Genomic DNA, 19,222 nt, shown 5'->3' on the forward strand with positions numbered 1-19,222 from the left:
AGAAAAATACATTTATTTTTAACAATAAACTGCTTTATTCAGTGTTTTTACTGGTTTAAATCACTGGGTCTGTTTGTTTTGGAGAGGAGGAGGCCTCTACAGATTTTGGCAGAATTTGGCTCCGGCTTTAAAGCCCTGAACAACTAACACTGAGGGAATTTTAAATTTTAGCTGACACCAATATATCGTACACACTGTTCCTGTAGTAGTTCAGTGTGTGTGCTATGTGATCTTTTGAGGGCAAAATTAGAAATAAAGCATTTTGCATAAAGTGTTTAGCAAACTGAAACTGTGTGTGTGGGCCAGAAAAGGCAAAAACTGTAAGAGGGAGTCAGGTATAGTGCCATATAAAATATCTATCATTTCTGCCTATGCTTTTACAGTTACCTTTCTCTCTACAGTGTCATATTTTTATTTATGTTTTTGTGCTGCTCTTCCCCAGGGTGAGGTTAAATATAGTGTTTATATATGTCCATCCCTGCTTGGCGTTAGTGGAGCAGTAAGGTGTGAAGGAGGCAATGTGTGTGACAGAGACAGAGATTGAGTGTGTCTGCACCCTGCCCCAGTACTGCAGTGGGTGTACTTAATGTGCTTGAAGAGCCATATTTTATGTGTTTGCACTGCATGCCCTAAGTGACACAAATAGGCTGCTGATGTGTGTGGGGGTTATAGCGGAAACATTTCATCATTTGATGATCATCACTCCTTTTCCTGTCTCAACTCATTTGTCTTTGGTATTCCCTTTTTTTATTTATTTATTTATTTATTTTTTTTAAGAACCATTAACATCTATGTGTCTGGCCACACATCTCCGCTCATCCATCTACTGCAGCTATTCTGCCGTCCATCCTTCCGTCCTTTCTCTCCCTGAGGCTACATGTGTACTGTAAATTTCAGTAAGCACATTCATTCGCACAGCATGAATGGAGCTCTCCAGTATGAGAGTCTAGTATATGCTGTTTACACCGTGGAGACGGCGCGTCTCATCTTCAAAGATCTGGATGTACTGCCCTGCTCTCATCCAGCGTCAGCAGGGTAAGACTTTGTTGCTGCATATAACTGATAATAATCTTCACCGATACACATGAGTGCATGAAGGAAGCGGATAGATCAGCCAGGGCATGCTCCCAAGTGTTTATTAAACTCTAGGTGCATTTTCAGCATAAATCCTTGCTGTAAAACTCTTTATAAATAATTCCACAAAAGCTTCAGCATTAATTCAAAGTTGTGCATAGAGGTACATGTTTCAGTCCCATTTAAAATTCCTTTTTGTCCTTCAATAAAAACTTAATCATCCAACTGGCACAGGAGAGCAGATGCTTTTGATATCCAATAGTCGCTGGATCGTTTGGAGGGGATCATTACTGTCACAACAAAATTAGTTGAGTGACCTGGATGGAGACAGAAATGAAGGGTGAGGGGAAAAACTAGCAATCCATTACATTGCTTAATAGTGAATGAGATTGTTATGGACACCAAAAACTCCCCAAAATATCCGGGGAGTAACCACCATGCTAAAGTGCCCTTGAGCATAACAATAAACCCCTGCCTGCTCATTCAATATCAATGTGTCAGTGCAATCTAAAGCAGTGTTTATGTGTGGGCCCCTGTGTGGAGCCTCTATGTACCTGTGGTGGACAGAGTCCCAGCTCTGACTGAGGTCTTGTACAGAGGAGCGTGGTAGAGGTCAGGCCCAGGCACGTAGTTTTGCTGTGGCTCGAAGTGCACCATAGGCAGCATGGCGTTCATCACTCGAGGCAACGCATCCTCAATCACCATTTTGTCATCGTCCCAGCGACAGGAATCCATGAACATGCCGTGCACGATCACGCCATCCTCTGGCTCTGGTAACTGTTGTATCCACAAATGAGATGGAGCAGCAGTGAGTGAAAGATGCATATTCACACACAGTAATCAGTCCTCTCTTTTTAATGCATCGCTGCCTTGTGTTTTCACAGTAAATTTATGTAGCCATTGGAGCATGGTATGCTGGGTTACCGACGTTGTCTTTGCCTTAATACAGCAATTTTATCAAAGCTTGATAGGTTTTATTTTCATTATCATTACAGGAAAGGAAGGGAAATTAAACAAATCTCATTTTAAACTAAGAACAGTTAGGAGGACTTGTTAAAACTGATTTAATTTTAGACATAGAAAAGAACACATAATCAATGGACAGTAGGGAGTAAATAACAGACTTAATGACAGGTAGGTGGCTCTATTCTGGCTAGGGATGTCAACAGTTAGCTGTAAATTGACTAACAGCTTGACAGAGACCCATTAATGCAACTTCTGGAAGGTGACTACTACAACCTGGCACATCTCAGTCACCTGCCTGTATCTCTCCCCATTGACAAATACAGTCAGAAACAAAGCCACTGATTGGTTTGACAAATGGTTGCCAAGTGGGGACGGCTAACAACAACAATAATTATTTTCAACACTGAAAAATGGGTAAATAATCAGAGAATACAGCCGGTGTCGGATTTATCATTTTAGATTTACTTTACAAAGTCTCAAAAAGGACAAAGAGGTTCAAGGCAAAGCTTCTGAAAGGGATACGGATCGTCATGATGGTTTACATTAGCTTCTGGGCTAAAAAGAAGCAAGTCTCTCTCACATATTACCCTCCAGAGATATTCAACGTTAGTAACATTTAACTCCAGGTTGACAGAGTCCAGTACATCGGATTTTTGTCATCGGTCCCGTTCATTGCTTTGAGGTGAGGCAGACTTGTGCACAGAGCTCAGCTGCAAAAGCTTCACTTCGGCGATACAGTATGCAATTTATTTTCTTATCAACATCGCATTAGACATCACATTTTCACTTGCCCAATAAGACAACAGCATGATTATTAGATCTGCCTGAACACAGAGTATCCAAGGCCATCTTTTTAAATCAACCTGTTAGCTACTGGTTAATTGGTGTTGGGCTATCAAACACAGGAATGCTGCAGTTCTGGAACCAGCTAGATTTTAGGGATGAAAGATATTGGATTTTATGCCGACATCTGATATGCAGATATTTAACAATTCATTTGCCCGATAACCAATATAGATACCGATATAGATATATTCATCTTTTTTCCCCACCTTGGTTTAGTGATCATCAAACCCCTTCTGTAGTGGAATTCACATCATATTATGCATGCACACTCTTATCGTGATGGCCCACCAGCAGATGGAGACATGAAATAAAATGCTTTTCAGTGTACGTAATATTCATTTATTGTGCAAAATAAGAAAAAGCATGTTGGCCGATTCCAATAATCTGTTACTATCGTGCATCCCGACAAGATTTATTATGATCTGTAAGCATCACTTAGCAACAATGACCCCCCTCCCCCTTCCTGTACCTCATCATCCATGTCCAGTTTGGCGTTGTTAGGCAGAGTGCGTAGAGCCTCACAGACGGCTACCTGGTCTCTGTACATCGGCACCATGTTGAAGCGGAAGTTGAGCTCATCAATGGGCAGATTGTAGCGTCTGGCATGATTCTGAAGCACCCCTACAGGCCAGCAAGCAGACGGGACATGAAAAATATGCTTTATAATGTTTTATTTGCAAGGTCTAACACATGTTAAAAGTGGCAACTCAGTATATTATTGAGCAGTTAAAAGCCAATCACATTATTTTATGTGTGCTTTAGAGAATAGTTAGACTGATCTCTCTATATTCTAGCAGCTTTGAAATGTCCCTTACTACTATGGTTCATTAAAAACATGGAAGATATTTTGGTGCTGCAGTATTTTACCAGTAAGAAAGCCTTGGGGGAAAAAGAATCCAGAGATCCAGAAAGATTTGGGCTGACCACGTGTGATCCAAGCCTGGTGAGAGAGACAGAGAGAGGGGAAGAGAAAGAAAATGTGCATATCTTAAAATAACTGTTTTAATATATTGTGCTCAGTGTTTAACAAGCCATGGTGCTTTACAGGCATTCTGTTACTTATGAGAGTGACTCAACTTGGACTGGAAGCGAGGTGGATTTTCTCTTCTGAGGTGGTGAACATGTGCAGTCTGACTCACTGACTACCCATCACTTCATAAACTAACGCAACTCTCCCCCGTTTGTCCCATTTGTGTGTTTGTGTGGGAATTTTAGTGATTGTGCAGCACACATGTTCAGACCAGTCTCATGGAAGAACAATTTTAAGTCAGGGGAGATGAACCCGACGCTGAAAGAGGGTGTACAGACAGAAAGAGAGGGATGAAGGGAGAGAAAGAGGGATGGTCTGTGCCTCAGGGAAAAACGCAGAATGTTCATGTGCTATTAGTGTTTCTCAACTTGATGAGAAAACACACACACACACACACACACACACACACACACACACACACACACAAATACACTTGAATGTGCGTGTACAGAGTCAGTGATACAGAGACTTGAGCCAGAAGAGGGAAGTGAATCCTATTATTATATTTGTTCCCATGTTTTCACTAATTTCTAATTAATTCATGTTTTCTTTATCAGGACAGATTATTTTAAACAACTTATAAATACAATTCAGCGTTAGCAAGTGCAGAAGATGCCAATGTGTGTATATGTGTCAGTCAGTATGTCTGCATGACATTAGAGGAAATCGAATTATGCTGTTAGTCTGACTAAAACTGGACTTTTAAAACACATGTAAACATATTACTCCAGTTGAAATCGTACTGAATCAAATTCCTCAAAGCTGGACTAACACACCAGATAATGCGATTAGGAGTCGAATTACTCCTGCATGTATACAGTCAATCGTACCCAAACTGGCCAAGGGGCACTGTGCAGGTTCCACAGTGTCCGCCCCAAGTCGAAAAGCATTAAATGTGTGACAGAAGAAGAAGCTGGTAACAACACGGTGAAATCTACATCCGTGCCGTTTTGGACAGACAAACTGTAAAGAGCTGTTAAGCTGTCACCATGGTTCCAGTTTGCCACTAGTTAACTGTAGCTAACTCGTTTGTTGACTGTTTGGTAACCAGAAAAAAGGTCCAATACTAACAAGATGAAAGGAGGCATATCGCCACCTATCATAGCAGAGTCGGACATACTTTGGTCAATAAATAGATTTCCCTCCAATGCTTGTTTCCTGGGACAAGTACAGGAGTCCAATTAAAAGGCCCAGTCGAGCTATAACTGCAGCTCGACTTAACTGTGCATGTACACATACTGATTATTTCTTTCCCTTTCTCTTCCAAACCTGGATAAAGGAGGTCCTGAGAGTCAGGTCTCTGACCCAGGAGGCCAGCGGCTTGAGAGAAGGGTAGGCAGAGTTTGCCCAGTGGGTGGGAACCTGGTTGTTCAGGAAGCTTGTGTATATGCGGTCCATCTCCTCTGACATCACCACCAGACCTGCTATGGCCTTCTGCAGAGTGATAAGTGATATCTGGGAAACACACACAAAAAAAGCATACATCACAATGAGGTGGTGGAAAGGACAATGTAGGTCTTTAAAAATGTTGTTTATTTCCAATATATCCAATATACACTGTAATATGTTTTAACACATTTTAATGCAACATAATACACCACTTTCTTCATTTGTTTTTTGTTTCTTTTTTGGGGGGAAGTTTTGTTTTTCTCTGGTCAGTCAGCTAATGGGAACAAGTATAACTCCTGTAGCAGTTTTTGCTAACGTCAATAGCTGACAGGAAATAAACCCTGAGCAAAGCATAACTCTAATTTCCAGAGTGTGTACTTAAGGGAGTTAGCTATGTGCGTCACCCTTAGCACTCTCAGCAAGTTGTTGAATCGGTCTGCCTCTTGGCCCAACACGGTTGTCAGGGAATTAAGGCGGCCGTTTTCGTCTCGGACAAACAGACTTTCCACCGCCTCATCCATGTCCAGACGCTCTGCACAGACGGGCAGACAAACAGGGAGACAAACCGATAACAAAAACAGAAAGACAGGCAGGCAGACAGACAAGATGGACATGGAAAACACTGCATTAGTTATGCGAGTGTTTGCATTTGTATCTATGCATGGATGTTTGTGTGTGTGTGTGTGTGTGTGTGTGTGTGTGTGAGCATGTACCAGGCAGCTTGGCTAAAATAGATTCAGCAAGCTCACAGACGATGTCATCGTTGCTTTTAGCTCCATGGCAGGCTGATGAGCGAGGATTTACATCCAGTATGGTGTTGATTAGAGTCATGGTTTCTTGGCGCTGTGGAGACAAACCCACACGCACAAGGAAATGCTCACATTTTGTAGCATCCTCATTTACTGATATTTCATAGTTGCACTCCCATGCTTTTATCACAGGCCATAAACTGAGTATCTCCAGATTAAATCATGAAGGCCCATAAATGATGACATTTACTGTTTAAAATGAGCTATTAAACACATTGCCCTTCTACAAACAAACAAACTGAAAGCAAATAATAAGTGAATTAGTTTTCAACATCTGCTCATATGAGAAATAAGCACATTGATCCTCACCTGGAAGGCCAGGTTGGCATTCTCATGCATGCCAAAGACCTCTGGATCATCTATGATTGGAAGACTCTCGATGTATTTCTTGTATTCCTCAAGTTCATCCGTCTTAGGGGCATAGTAGATACCTTAAACAGACAAGCGAGGAAATAATACAAAGAACGTATACAGTAGATGAGCACACATAGAGACAGACTTGCAAACACAAACACCTCCTATATAGAATTCCAATACATTACAAAGTGTTCCTATTATCTTATCCATACCCTGTTTACATACAGGGTAGCGGAGGAGAGAGCTTGAGAGCTTGACACAGAAAAAATACCTGAGGGGGAGTAGGTGTAGTCAGGCTCCAGGGTTTGAGGTGAGAAGAAGCCTTTAAGGACTGTCCTGAGGCAGCGTTGGTCCCACGCGTCTGTCACTCTGCCTCCATATGTGATCTCACCTAAGCAGGCAAACAAAGAGACCACATAATGATATCCCTCTGCATCAGAGTTTCTTTATAACTGACACTAAATCAAGTGGACCACTTCAAAAAATGACTGAACCCAAATGAAAGGAGGCTAGAGCACTCGATGAAATTGCAGAGCTTTTAATAAGGTGCAAACAAACTGACGTTTCGACGCTACTGCGTCTTCTTCAGAGTCAACTCTCAGCACGAAAAAACACTTAGTCTAAAGCAAACATTTTAAATAAGACATTAAATATTTATGAAACTTGAATATGGATAAATGACTGTCAAGTAAACAATGGCAGGAGAAGGCAAAGCTGAGAAAGACATTAGCAGCATTTTCCTTGAGACTGCCAAGTGTCTTGTTTGTCCTGCTTTCCTGCCTCTTCCTCCGTTGGGCAGGTTCAAACTGCACCTTGTCACTACTTTTGCACTTCTTGACCAGCTGTCTATCTTTAAGCAATGTGTAGCCTGAGGCAAGGTAACCATCATCTGTACAGACACCACAGGCATTAAAAAATACCTTAAAAACAATAAACCTGAAATAGTAAAAAGCCCAAGTCAGGTAGTTGGGGATTGTATGGACAAAAGAGGTCACGCACAGATGCAGACTAGGACTGTATAATACGTCATATGTATTTATTATTAAAATGTTAATAAAAATTTTGAAAATGTCCATATTGCAGCTTTAAACCCCTCCAGTACTTTAACATGCCACAAACAAGCACTGTGAGCTACTCAGCTCTTTACCAAGCAGAGAGATGTATCAAATAATTTTTAGTCTGTATATTTATGGCATGTGTGGTGGTAGCTGAAGGGGAGGACCAAATTAAACTCGATCAAATCATATTGCTCATCACAGCCACCCATCCAGGCTACCTGTTTTACAATTAAATTGTAAAGCTCCCAGCAACATTTTGGCGAGCCTCATTTAAAAAAGATGACCACTGCAGCTATTACCGGGTTACCTGGTGTTTCGAACTGAGACACCGGGTGAAAAACTGGCAGGAATGGATGGTCCTGAGGGAGTTATAAGCTGAGCAATACATTTTAAGTGATTCACATTTTTTGTGGAGCTGTTTAAATTGTTTTCAATGTGACCATCTGCCTGTTAATGTGTAGAAGACACTGTTTAGAATAATTAATTAAAACGACATGTTTGATTTTCACATGAGTACGAGGGGATCTGTGGTTATTTTACAATAGGCTGATGCCGGTTGCACAAAATATAATCCACAGATCTACTGTGTGTAATTGTGGCTTGAGAGTAAGCAGCATCGGTCCAGTTAGAGACTGGAGCGAGAGCAGGCCCCCAGGAAGCAGACTGTATTTTCGTAGTGGCCAAACAGTGGAATTACAACTCCCAAGTCCGTCATGTGATGCCACAGACTTTTTTTTCCAGAGACTTACTTCGGAAAAGACATCTGTAAAAGAAAGGATACATTTTTTGAGCATCACAAGCCCCACAAAATTACTTATTTCACTATCAGGACTTAATCTATTCTGTCCGATAACATTTGGAAAGTTTAGAAGCGCTGCAACATTAAATCATTTTATTGCCATTCAAGTTAGCGAAGCGCTAAACTGGAAGTAGCAAGCTCAGACAGTAGAAGTCTTTAGTGCACTTGCAGATATCCAGGTAATTTCATACTGGGGAAATAGAGGGGTTTTTTGGCTTCATACGCCACTGAGCAACTTTCAGAGTAGGGAACAGGGTCCTGCCTCCAACCTTGTATCCAGATGCCTTAATACACCTATGAGTTAGAGGATGTGGGATCTTGTGGGAATATGCTGGCCAAACACTCGGCCCATACGGAGGTGAAAGCCAATGACGTGGCAAAAAATTTGGGGTGGCATCTGGGTTGGCTAATGACATTATAGGGGTGGCACTAGCCAGCCCAGCCTCCCCTTTAAAACCCTGCATGAACCTAGTAGTCTGTTAGGACAAATATAAAAAGACATAAAGACTACAGCAACATCATAGAGTCTGCAGGCTATGTACAGACTTCTTATTGTGTCACATATGGGCGAGAAAGAGACGGTGGGGGAGAGAATTACAGAGAGCACGACAGTGGCACTGGGTAGTCTACAGACACAAACCAGACTTGGATGGCTTAGAGCTTAAACACAGAAATACAATAACAATTGTTTTCTTTTTCTCTTACACAGTGATGTGAAAAGACATAAATAACAATCCTTGACTTTTCTAGTTCTAATGAACAGCACAGAGAGGAAAACACTTCTGGTCAGCAGGAAAAAATAGACAAGAGGAAAGAAACTGTGGAAAGACAGCCATAGCTGGAGGGTTAATATTACCAAGGAGCAGAAAGTAAGATGGAATGGAAATTATACTTAACGCTAACAATTCAACACTTAAAATCCATACTTTGTGTAAAGACACAGTTATGTAAGACAGTAAGTATGGGAGTGAATAATCAGACAAATCTCTGCTGAAGCCTTTAGTAAGCTGCAGGCGTGGTAAAGCTGGCAGAGCCTTCTTTTTGCACAAGAAAAGAAGAACAGTTTCTTCTAAAAGAGGAAAGGCAATATCATGCTTGGTTTGAGCCCACATTCTTTCCCTCAAAGAGTGTGTAGCTCCAGCACACAAGGACTGTTAAAATTAAGGATTAAACTAATAACGCCGTAGTGTGATAACAACGAGAGACATCAATTTGATCTGGTGCGCTCCACTGAGACTGAACGCAGCACATAATCATTTGAAGGTGTAATTGAAAACCAGATTAGGAAAACAAATGAACTTTAGAGATTTGATGAGTACTGTTAATGAAAGGGATCCCTCCCTCTTCTTCATAATGACCTTTGAAGACGTCTGTTATGGAAGTCCGGAACAGACGACATTAAATCAGCATAATTCAATTAAATTGAAATTTCATTTATGTTCATATGTGTGCCCAGAATATATAATGATAATATAAATACATTAAAAAGTTTTCAGTTTTATGTTTAAAATGTATTCTTCAACAAAGTTAAATACACTGTGATAAATACTGTAATTTGTCAAACTATTTCATACTACAAAACTTTATAGCCATAACATTTGGATTTCTTTATCTGCTGTGTTTGACATAGAAAACTAGCTTGGCTGTACAGGGGAACATCTGTTCTTTTCCATTTTATTTCTATAAACACAAAGCTAAAAGGAAGAGAGCAGCAAAAGTTCACTGAGTGAAAGTTGAACAAATGCAGGATTGCAGCTGCAGCACAGACTCAAATCGTGTTACAGAACTGCCCTGCTTTGTGAAATCAGCAAACATTTTGCCCATTACCCATTTCACATGATGCTTGAAATGTGTGTTATTGACAAAACAACAGTGTGCGGTCTGTGCCACACATTGGCAAATCAACAAACAAGCCAGCCTTAGTGACCAAAAGAGACTGATTCCATCCACACTTTCTGCCCTGTTTAAAGCCACAAAATCGGATGTTTCATATAATGCTCAGCACACTGCACAGACACACACACTTAGCCGTGTGTGAAGGCTTCCCTACCGGTGATGTAGATGAGAGCATCCCAAGGGATGGTGCCCTCTTTGCAGTAGAGGTTGAGGTTGAGCAGAGCGCACTCCCTGTCACTGTCGTTAAACTCATAGCGGATGTTCCAGCCCAGAGGACCAAACTTCTTCCGCTCCTAAGACACATGGAAAAACAAGACACAAAAAAGGACAAACAGTAAGTAGAAGAATGGGCACACACCTGTGCAACACATAAAACAGCATGCAAGAGAGTAAAACCATACAGTACAGGCACACAAAGCAGTAACAATCAAGTATGTGTGAGGTGTGTGAGAAAGCGTGTCACCTGGACGATTGCATGGAAAAAGCAGATTCCAAAGATGATCTTCCTCCACTGGCGTCCCAGAACGTGGTCTTCAAAGAAATTGTTGGAAATCTCTGTGAAGGCCCGTCGCATGTTGGCTCGCAGGCCTTTAGGAGGCTCGTTAGTCACCTGGCAAAGACAACCAGAGACACAGAGGGCTTAAAGGTCCTGTATGCAACATTCAGAGCATTAATATAGCAAAAAATAAACACTATTTTCTTTGTAAAGATAAAGTGCATCCACAGCAGAGAATGAAGTCACGCTACCTCCCTGATTAACACTGTTAGCTCTGTCAGTGATATGGCTGTTGTTGGTGCCCCTGGTACAGTTTATCATTTCAAAAAGGCATTCACCAAAGTAAAAACAATCATGGATTATTGTTCCAAATGCTTGTTTTAAAGTGTGTGTGAGTGCATATACAAATATATCATACATTGATGTTTTCTATTCCAAGAACAAAACAGATTAGGCATCAATGCAATTTCTATCAGTGGAAACCAAACACACCTAAGGCTGCATTCATAATGTATTTTTCAAACTAGATCAGATTATATGGTATGGTCATACTTTTAAGAGTTTGTTGTCAAAACTTTTTTTAAGCTATTGAATTAAAGAATGGGAAAAACCAAAGGATTAGAGTGGTTGGCCTGTTGCTACTGATGATATTAGTTGTAGCATCTAAATCCAGCTGTGTCAGATAGTCAAGTGATATCAATGAGACCAGCTTTTTATACATATGTAACAGTATTGAACAGTATAAGGTCTAAAATGGTCTTTATGGTTTGATTATTCTCCAAGTCAGGGGTGTCCAAATGTTTATCAATGAATGACATCAGCGGCTACTTTCAGCACTGTTTGTGGATTGATCGTAGGACGTGACGTAGGAGTCCTCTCAACTATTCCTAACTTATTACAGAATTGCCACTAAAATGACAGGGATGATTCTTAGACCAACAACTTAGCAGTGTAAAAATTCTGACGTCAATATGCCTCTGATTATTCTTATATGTTGCTATTATTTCACATTCTCGTAGCGCTGTGGCATGTCCCACATGATGTACAGTATACACAAATCCCAAACTGCAACTTCTCGCTTTATGTCCACATCTACCATTAACAATTTAGGTGAGCTCATAGACTTTTGAGGAGCTTCACAGTTGTTTAACTTGCTTTAAACTTGGGCCCAATCCCATTTCTTATTTTTAACCATACCCCCATTTTCAAGTGCCCCTCTGCCCATCAGAACAGAGTTAAAAGCGGCAGTGTTTGAAATCTTCCCCAATGAAATGGGACAACCCTTCAAGATCCGAGCTTGTTACAAAGAAAAGGACAATAATACACTAAAACAATATCAAACAAAAAATTTTTTTAAACTTTTAATAACCAAGAAAACACATTTGTGGGCCGTTTTGTGGCCTGTGCAGCCATTTAGCTGATCACTTGTCATAACACTTGGTTCGGACTGTGCCTCTGAAAAGCCTGTGTTGGAGGGCCATATAGTCCTAACAAGAATCCCCTGGACACCCTACCCCTGGATGTGAATGCGCAAAAACAGAGGGGTGAGGGCTAAGTGGTAGGAACAAGGGGTCTATTGGTACTGAGCTCTAATGCACAGCACTACATAGGCTCAGAGACAGCTGTAAAAACAAGTTACATGCAGAGTGTCTATCCAATGCATTTCCGGATCTTTGACTGGATTTCATTTTGGGTCAAGTCAGTTTTACTTACACACACACCAATGGAATAAAGTGCATGTAATCCTCAAATACACATAAAAAATAAATAATTTTTACGATCGCACAGCCTGGCATTACTGACACGGCTTATTCTGATGTTGTGACACTTTCTTTTTAGACGCTGGTATCACTTCTGTCTTTTGTTCAACAAATTACAAAGCATGCAAAATGTCACATAACATTCCATTAGAAGAAATGCAAATCACATCCACTTAGCCTTTTTACTTACATCCCTTATCCCAGCAGACACAACTAGAATGCCATTATCTAATGCTTTAGAACACGAACATCATGTTCCTCTTTGTAATTAATGAGCTTTCTGCAACCTACTATCTCAAGAATACACAACAGCATTGAAATTAATTATTAAAAGTATTTTGTACAGATGCAAAATGTGCAGTATCAGCTCTAAGTTTCCCACAAAAATCTAGCAAGTTAAACTCAGTTTAAGTATTTAGAATATTTGCTTTCAAAGCACGTGGGTATGAACACTCTTTATGGAGAAGAATGATGAAGAGCAATGAACAACTGAAGTACGCTAAGTGGGGCGATTGTTAATTTGTTCAAAGCTGAAAGCTTTCTCTGACAGACAATCTTCAAATGAAATGAACTAAAGTGAGATTATAGAGTGGCACTGTGTGTGTGTGTGTGTGTGTGTGTGTGTGTGTGTGCATACCTTGACAGAGTTCTGAAGCACTGTAACAGGAAATTCTTTGGTCGGCATGGAACTGAGAAACAAACGAAAGTTCTCGTGGATTGATGTGTCTGCAGAGGAAGAGAGGGGCCCGTTACTCACAGTAATACACAAGAAAAGTAATAAAAAAACTCAATGTGTCTCTGACTACAAAGAAAAATGTGCATTGAAGTATTTTTTCACTGATAACAAATGCTGTGATAAACAAAGGAAACCACATAAACAACAGTTGTTTAGTCATTCATGTCCCCTGAAGCTCAGTTATGTTGCAGTGTGTTGGTTTTCTGTAATTACTTGGTGATTTTCAGCCATCATGCACTAGGCAGGAGCAAGAGTACAAAATGTAATCAAAAATGGGTCAGAAGCCACATCTGAAATAGGTGTCATGATGCTCTGCCCTTGTGTGGTCATGTATATAGTTACGTATGTGATGTGTCAGTGTGGTTAATACCTGGTTCAGCAAAGGTCTTGATGAGCTCCTCCATGGCTAACATCCAGGAGACCGCCAGATGACAGTTCTGCAGAAAGACCCAGTTGCCACTCTTCAGTGCTGCAAGGATCATCTTCTCTGCTATGGGTCCCTGGCCTTGACCCAGCGAGATTGACTCAACGCTGACAGACAAAAGAGAATAGAAATACCCCTTTGATCATGTGTTAACAATTGTGATTGTCATATCAAACTCCTCTGTTCGACATTTGTATTACTATTCACCTCTATTCTATCACATCACTCCACCCTTCTATTATCTGTCCTGTCTGTCTTTTTTTTAAATTTCTTTTACCTGTCAAGGCAACCTCTCTCTTTTGCAAAGCGCTGGAATGCACCCATGGGATCAGATCCTGTGCTCAGAATGAAGACCAATGGTGTGGAAGGGGACATATCGTTGTAGAGGTTTGCCAGGTCGACTGGAGGGTTCTCCACAAACTGCTTCCCGAGGCTGACAATCACAAACTCTGTTGCTGCAAACACCACCTGGACAAAATGGGGAGGAAGTAAATCAGAGAATATCAGGACAAAGTAGACAAGTAAGAGTAAAACTGTAGCATGTGCATGAGAGAATGTGATGGATGAAAAGAACAGCAAGCAAAAACAGTTAGACAGATTTTATAATCAAGCTAAATGGCATTGTGGGGACACAGGCAGAAATAAAATTAAACAGGTAAAGAGGATGTTTTTTTATCAATAGTGGACTGGACATCACTGATGAGACAGGAAGGCTTTGCTTTCTTAGATCCAGCTGCTGGCATGCCTGAGTTTCCCATGGTGCACAGGACAGAAGACTTTTGTCTCAGGGTCTAGCTGAGGGCAGTAAGTCAGCACAGCTGTAAATTAGTGTAATTAGCCAAGTCTTTGTTGGCTTAATAATAAAAAATTAACTGACATGGATACCAATTCTTCTTTTTTGAAATCCACAACTTGCTTCTGCTGCCTAACAGCAGCCAGACAAAAAGTTATTGCAGGTTTAACAAGAAAAGAGCACTCAGTAAAGTGCAGATCTCTGCCGTGCAGCCGCCAAAACTGATGGCAGCCATTCTAGACAATTCTTTTCCAGCAGACACAGCGTCGTTCACATTAGTCCCAGATGTTAATAAAAATACAAAGAGGTGCTGTAGAAATCTTTGATTCATGTCATTCGTAACTGGACTTTTAACAGTATTAACTTTGTAAGCTACAGCAAAAAAGGAGGAAGTTACAACAATAAACAAAACTAAAACAGACAAAAAGCACACCGTTGAACTACAAAGCCTACTGACTTACTTACAGTAAAAGCATAAATATCAAGAAAAAATTACTAAATCAACAAAATCTGCAACTCCACAAAACCAGCCAGGCAAAACGCTCCACTTCTTAAACACTCCTCGTGTTCATAGTATGCCATATGGAAGACGGGACAAAAATGGGTCACAGTCGGACCACAGAGAGCTGGGCCGGGTGGAATCATCCCTTCTGGCTGCTTTACAGTCATATCATGCCTAACCTTAGTGGATCGTAACATACCAGGTATGAAATTAATCTGTAGATGCTCCAGTTAAAAATAAGACCAACCTTTTCTGTGGGTGTCAGTTTTTGAGCCACTACAAAGGCCAAAATGTAGCAGACAGTAAGGTGTGTTATTTTTAGCTGGTCAGTTGAGAGTAGTGAGGAGTCTGTCATCAACAATGGCATATAACAGTCAATAAAACAGGTTTTTCAACAATTTTGAATCACCACAGTGACGACAGGTCCTTGAGCATACAGCCATACATGTGCACACAAAATATTAGACTGATTGGTTCAGTAGTTTGCAAGATTAGCTTCGAAAAAATAGATATACACACTTACACATGTTCACACAAACATGCACATACAACCAAATGCTTGTTCCCTTCAGGAGGAACAAATATCTTTCCACAGACTTCATTTAGGCTCACCTTTTCTTCAATGAAGCTCTTGATAAGGACAAGCTTCTGGAAGGCCCCCAACCTCTCACTCCAGTCACCTCTGATCCCACTCTCCTGTTTTACCTCTTTGGACTCCCCAACAGGAGACAACTCTGACACATAGCCTTCCCAGTTCTCTGGATTAATAGATGCTTGAAAATGTCCTAAAGGAGAGGCAACTGTCATTTAATGCTACGCAAATCTTCTGTACAAATCACTATGTGGTGGAAGAAAGGCAGAAGAATAAATAGAATATCTGACAGTGAAACATTATGTTTGTAACTAGGTCAAACATTCTAGTTTTTATATTTAGCAGAAACCCAATGCCCTAAATATGGTGATTCTTGTCAGATCAGTCAGGATTACAGTTGGGTTGGGTTACCTAGCTTGATGTGGATGTGGGTTCTTGTGATTTCCTTGGAGATGCCCTTGAAGCAGGGCAGCGTGTCCTCTAGTTCACAGCATGTCTGCCAGTAAAAATCACTTAGCCATGGCACATCTGGCCGTTCTGCATAGTCCTGGGAGAAGGGGAAATTGAAAAGGAGACGATTACAACCATAAAGAAAGGAGATGAGAAAGAGATGGAGGACAGACCTTGAGTGAAGAGGCAGTAAAGAAGAATTAAAGGATGTCAATAAAAGTGTGACGTGAAGATGATTCAACATGTCTAAGGCAGGTAGATGTAGCAGATGAGAGACGGTGATTTGAAAAATTTGAAAGGTCCTCAAAATTAGTAAAAGAAGTGTAGATGATGGATGTATTGAACCTGCTTTGCACACGACAGGAGGCACAGAAGGGAAGGAGAGAAAAGGAGGGACGGCATTAGCACGACGATCACGACGGCTGACAGGCAGCACCTCCAGCCTAACTATGCTATATAAATGGTGGATGAACACAGGAATATATCCCTGGGTGCCACTGACTGATCTGTAATGTGGGCACAAAAGCGTCTAAATCAAGCTTAATCTCTAGGGGCCTTTTATTCCTTGCTCTGTTCTACCTTTCACCTTCTTTGTTGCCCAAACCAACAATGCCTCAGCTGCACACCCTTCTGATACACCAGGGAAAAAACAATTATAGAGAAATACACAGAGAGAAAGAGAGTGAAAAGGTGATTATTAAACACGGACTATTCTGAGGTCTATTGGAGTTTTAGTTCAGATGACCTCAGTCCATCTGAAGGTGTCCTGTCTGGTTTGAGGCACTAAAGCTTTTGCACTAAATACTCAGGGCCTATTAGCATGCCACATACAGGTTGTATGGACAGCTGAGAAACACAGATACTCTCCTTTTCTTATCTCTCTTCTGCAGACATATTTATTTTGTCAACCTCTCCACAGACAGATTTTCTCATATGTTCTTTTGTCTCTCACTTACTGTGTGTGTTTCCATCAGTCTCAGTAGTGCCTCAGCAATAAGCCAGCCAGGAGAGAGAGGCTGACTGCCGCTATGTGACAACTGACTTTTTTTTTTCAATCAACTCAATCTTAACATAAGAAGGAGTAGGGGAGGGAAGATACTGCCTTACATGCCAACCTGGGGGATTTTCGGAGGGAAAAATAAAGCAACACCTTGTTTATTTGCAGTTAAGAGGATCTTGCCGACAAACTGTGACGAATTTCCCTATTTTCATGTAATTTTAAGAATACCTGGATGCCAAAAAATATGTTTGTTTTTTTTATTTGGAGCTCATGACAGTTAAAAATAGGATGTTATCTCTCGACTCCTGCAGGCAATTAAGCCTCATACCTTACCATTAGTTCTGGCTCCAGTGGTCAAATCTTCTAACTGACAGTTGGCCATTCTGGTATACGTAAACTGATGTAGTTCAGCTGTTCTTTCTGTCAATAAGTTTGCAGCCTGTTGCACCAACTACTGTGTGTAAGTTAGAATGTAACAAGTTTGAAAGTTGTGTAAGTGACATATCCTGCATAGTGTTCCTTTAACTTGAAATGTACACATTCCCCAAGCAGGTTTAAGTTAGATGGTTAGAAAAATGGAAGGGACTAAAGATAGAAGAACCAAGAATTTTTTTTAATATTCACGCCAGGAGCACAGACTACATCCCTTTACATTTATGATGACATGCACTGACATGCATTATGTTCTACAGTTACTGTTGTTTTGAACAGACGGGGGCACAAGTGTGATTTCATGCTACGTTCACCTGCAATGAAAACTGTTCTGGCACCACTTGGGTGCTTGTAACAGAAACTAGCAGCTGTTAGGGGGCTGATATCTGCAGAATACTTTTGCAGAGATGGTTCTTCAGCAGTTCCAGAGACTTTTGTTAATATGTATTTTAGTCATGACCATACTCATGTGTGATAGAGTGGTCCTCACCTCAGTAAGAAAACATCAAAGTACAACAGAAGCGACTGATAAATGATCGTTGAATTATTCATTGGTTTCCTCCGATAAATATTTGGGTATCTATGTGGGTACAGCCTTATACCAGAGTGCACATATTGATTATATTTGTAGCAAGGCACAACAACGCATTTACTCAGGAGACTGAGGTCATTTGGAGCATTTTTTTTCTAACAATGAAGTGAGATCAAATTAAATTATTAATGAAGTAACAGGGACTTTAGAGAGATTCTTATCTGACACCAGCAATTCACCAGCATGGACTTGTTCTTACTTGATTTCCCACCTTACCTTTTCCAAAGAGGCAGTTCCTCTCAGGAAGTGTTGCCACTCAGCATCGGAGATCTCTCCACGCTGCCTCATGATCTCCACACACAACATGAAGCTGTAGATGAGCTTGTGCTGCTCGAAGAGGCCACGGGACACATTGATGTAGGAGTTGAGCAGGATCTGGTCCAGCAGGATCTGAAGACGCTCTTCTAGCACACTGCTCTTCTCTGATGTCTCAATGGTGGAGTTAAAGAGCTGAGGGTGGAAAATGAAAAGAACAAAAAGATACTGAACAGGAAGAAAATTATTATGTTACAAAGGGGCTTAAAGTCTCGTCATAATGTGTTTCTTACAACAGCTTAAAAAACAAAGATATTCGCCTGCAGCTTAAAAAACGAAGCCTCTACTCTCTCTCACCTGTTTGAAGTACTTGAGGGAGAACTGGTACATCGGATCAATCTCAGAAAGACTGGCGATGACAAAGTACAAGACTGAGCCTCGGGTGGCCACAGGTCGGTAACGCTCCCTTGCAGAGTTGATCATTTCCTCTGTTGCCTCTGCCTCCTCCAGACGATGCTTTATGGCCTCTGATGTCACCTAAAGAATGGAGGAAACAGAGGAAAAGACAAAAAAGAAATAGAAGAAAAGCAACCAAACACGAACAGAAGAGATATGGTAGAGGAAAAGAGGGAGACAAAACAGGACAATTTGAGATTAACAAGCCAAATTCCAAACGCATGTGGAAATGATCTTTGAAGATGATCCACATGTCACCTTTGACTCCTGAAGAGTCTGAACTAGCTCCTCATTGTCAAGAATATTCCCCTCCGAGGTGAAGAGAAGCTTAAGGATCCGGTCTTCAATATCTTTTAACTGGTTGCGGTCTGCATTGATTCGCAAAATTAGCTCATTCCTCTGTTCCTCAAGGTGTGGACTTTCCAGACGCACCACGTCACTGAGGAGAGAAAAAGGGTTGCAAGAGGAGCGGGGCAGAGAAAAGAATGTCAGAGAAAGAAACTAAATCAA

At 40.9% G+C, this 19,222-nt stretch overlaps 1 protein-coding gene across 1 annotated transcript in view; it reads right to left on the reverse strand.

Moving 5' to 3' along the window:
- Nucleotides 1-1,126: 1,126 nt before the first annotated feature.
- dnah6 (dynein, axonemal, heavy chain 6) overlaps nt 1,127-19,222 on the reverse strand; it is a 66,590-nt gene continuing 48,494 nt past the window's right edge. Inside the window, exons 64-82 of the mRNA XM_049572194.1 lie at nt 18,971-19,151; nt 18,614-18,793; nt 18,218-18,451; nt 15,939-16,074; nt 15,548-15,720; nt 13,918-14,108; nt 13,587-13,747; nt 13,118-13,206; nt 10,688-10,834; nt 10,379-10,517; nt 6,743-6,862; nt 6,424-6,545; nt 6,019-6,148; nt 5,710-5,837; nt 5,186-5,371; nt 3,754-3,826; nt 3,356-3,507; nt 1,629-1,851; nt 1,127-1,391 (exon numbers count right to left, since the gene is read on the reverse strand). Of these exons, the coding sequence (XP_049428151.1) occupies nt 1,288-1,391; nt 1,629-1,851; nt 3,356-3,507; nt 3,754-3,826; nt 5,186-5,371; nt 5,710-5,837; nt 6,019-6,148; nt 6,424-6,545; nt 6,743-6,862; nt 10,379-10,517; nt 10,688-10,834; nt 13,118-13,206; nt 13,587-13,747; nt 13,918-14,108; nt 15,548-15,720; nt 15,939-16,074; nt 18,218-18,451; nt 18,614-18,793; nt 18,971-19,151 (2,869 nt within the window). The 3' untranslated portion in view covers nt 1,127-1,287. The remainder of the gene's footprint in view (nt 1,392-1,628; nt 1,852-3,355; nt 3,508-3,753; nt 3,827-5,185; nt 5,372-5,709; nt 5,838-6,018; nt 6,149-6,423; nt 6,546-6,742; nt 6,863-10,378; nt 10,518-10,687; nt 10,835-13,117; nt 13,207-13,586; nt 13,748-13,917; nt 14,109-15,547; nt 15,721-15,938; nt 16,075-18,217; nt 18,452-18,613; nt 18,794-18,970; nt 19,152-19,222) is intronic.

The sequence above is a fragment of the Epinephelus fuscoguttatus genome, linkage group LG3 (assembly GCF_011397635.1).
Source record: "Epinephelus fuscoguttatus linkage group LG3, E.fuscoguttatus.final_Chr_v1".
Taxonomy (NCBI): Eukaryota; Metazoa; Chordata; class Actinopteri; order Perciformes; family Serranidae; genus Epinephelus; species Epinephelus fuscoguttatus.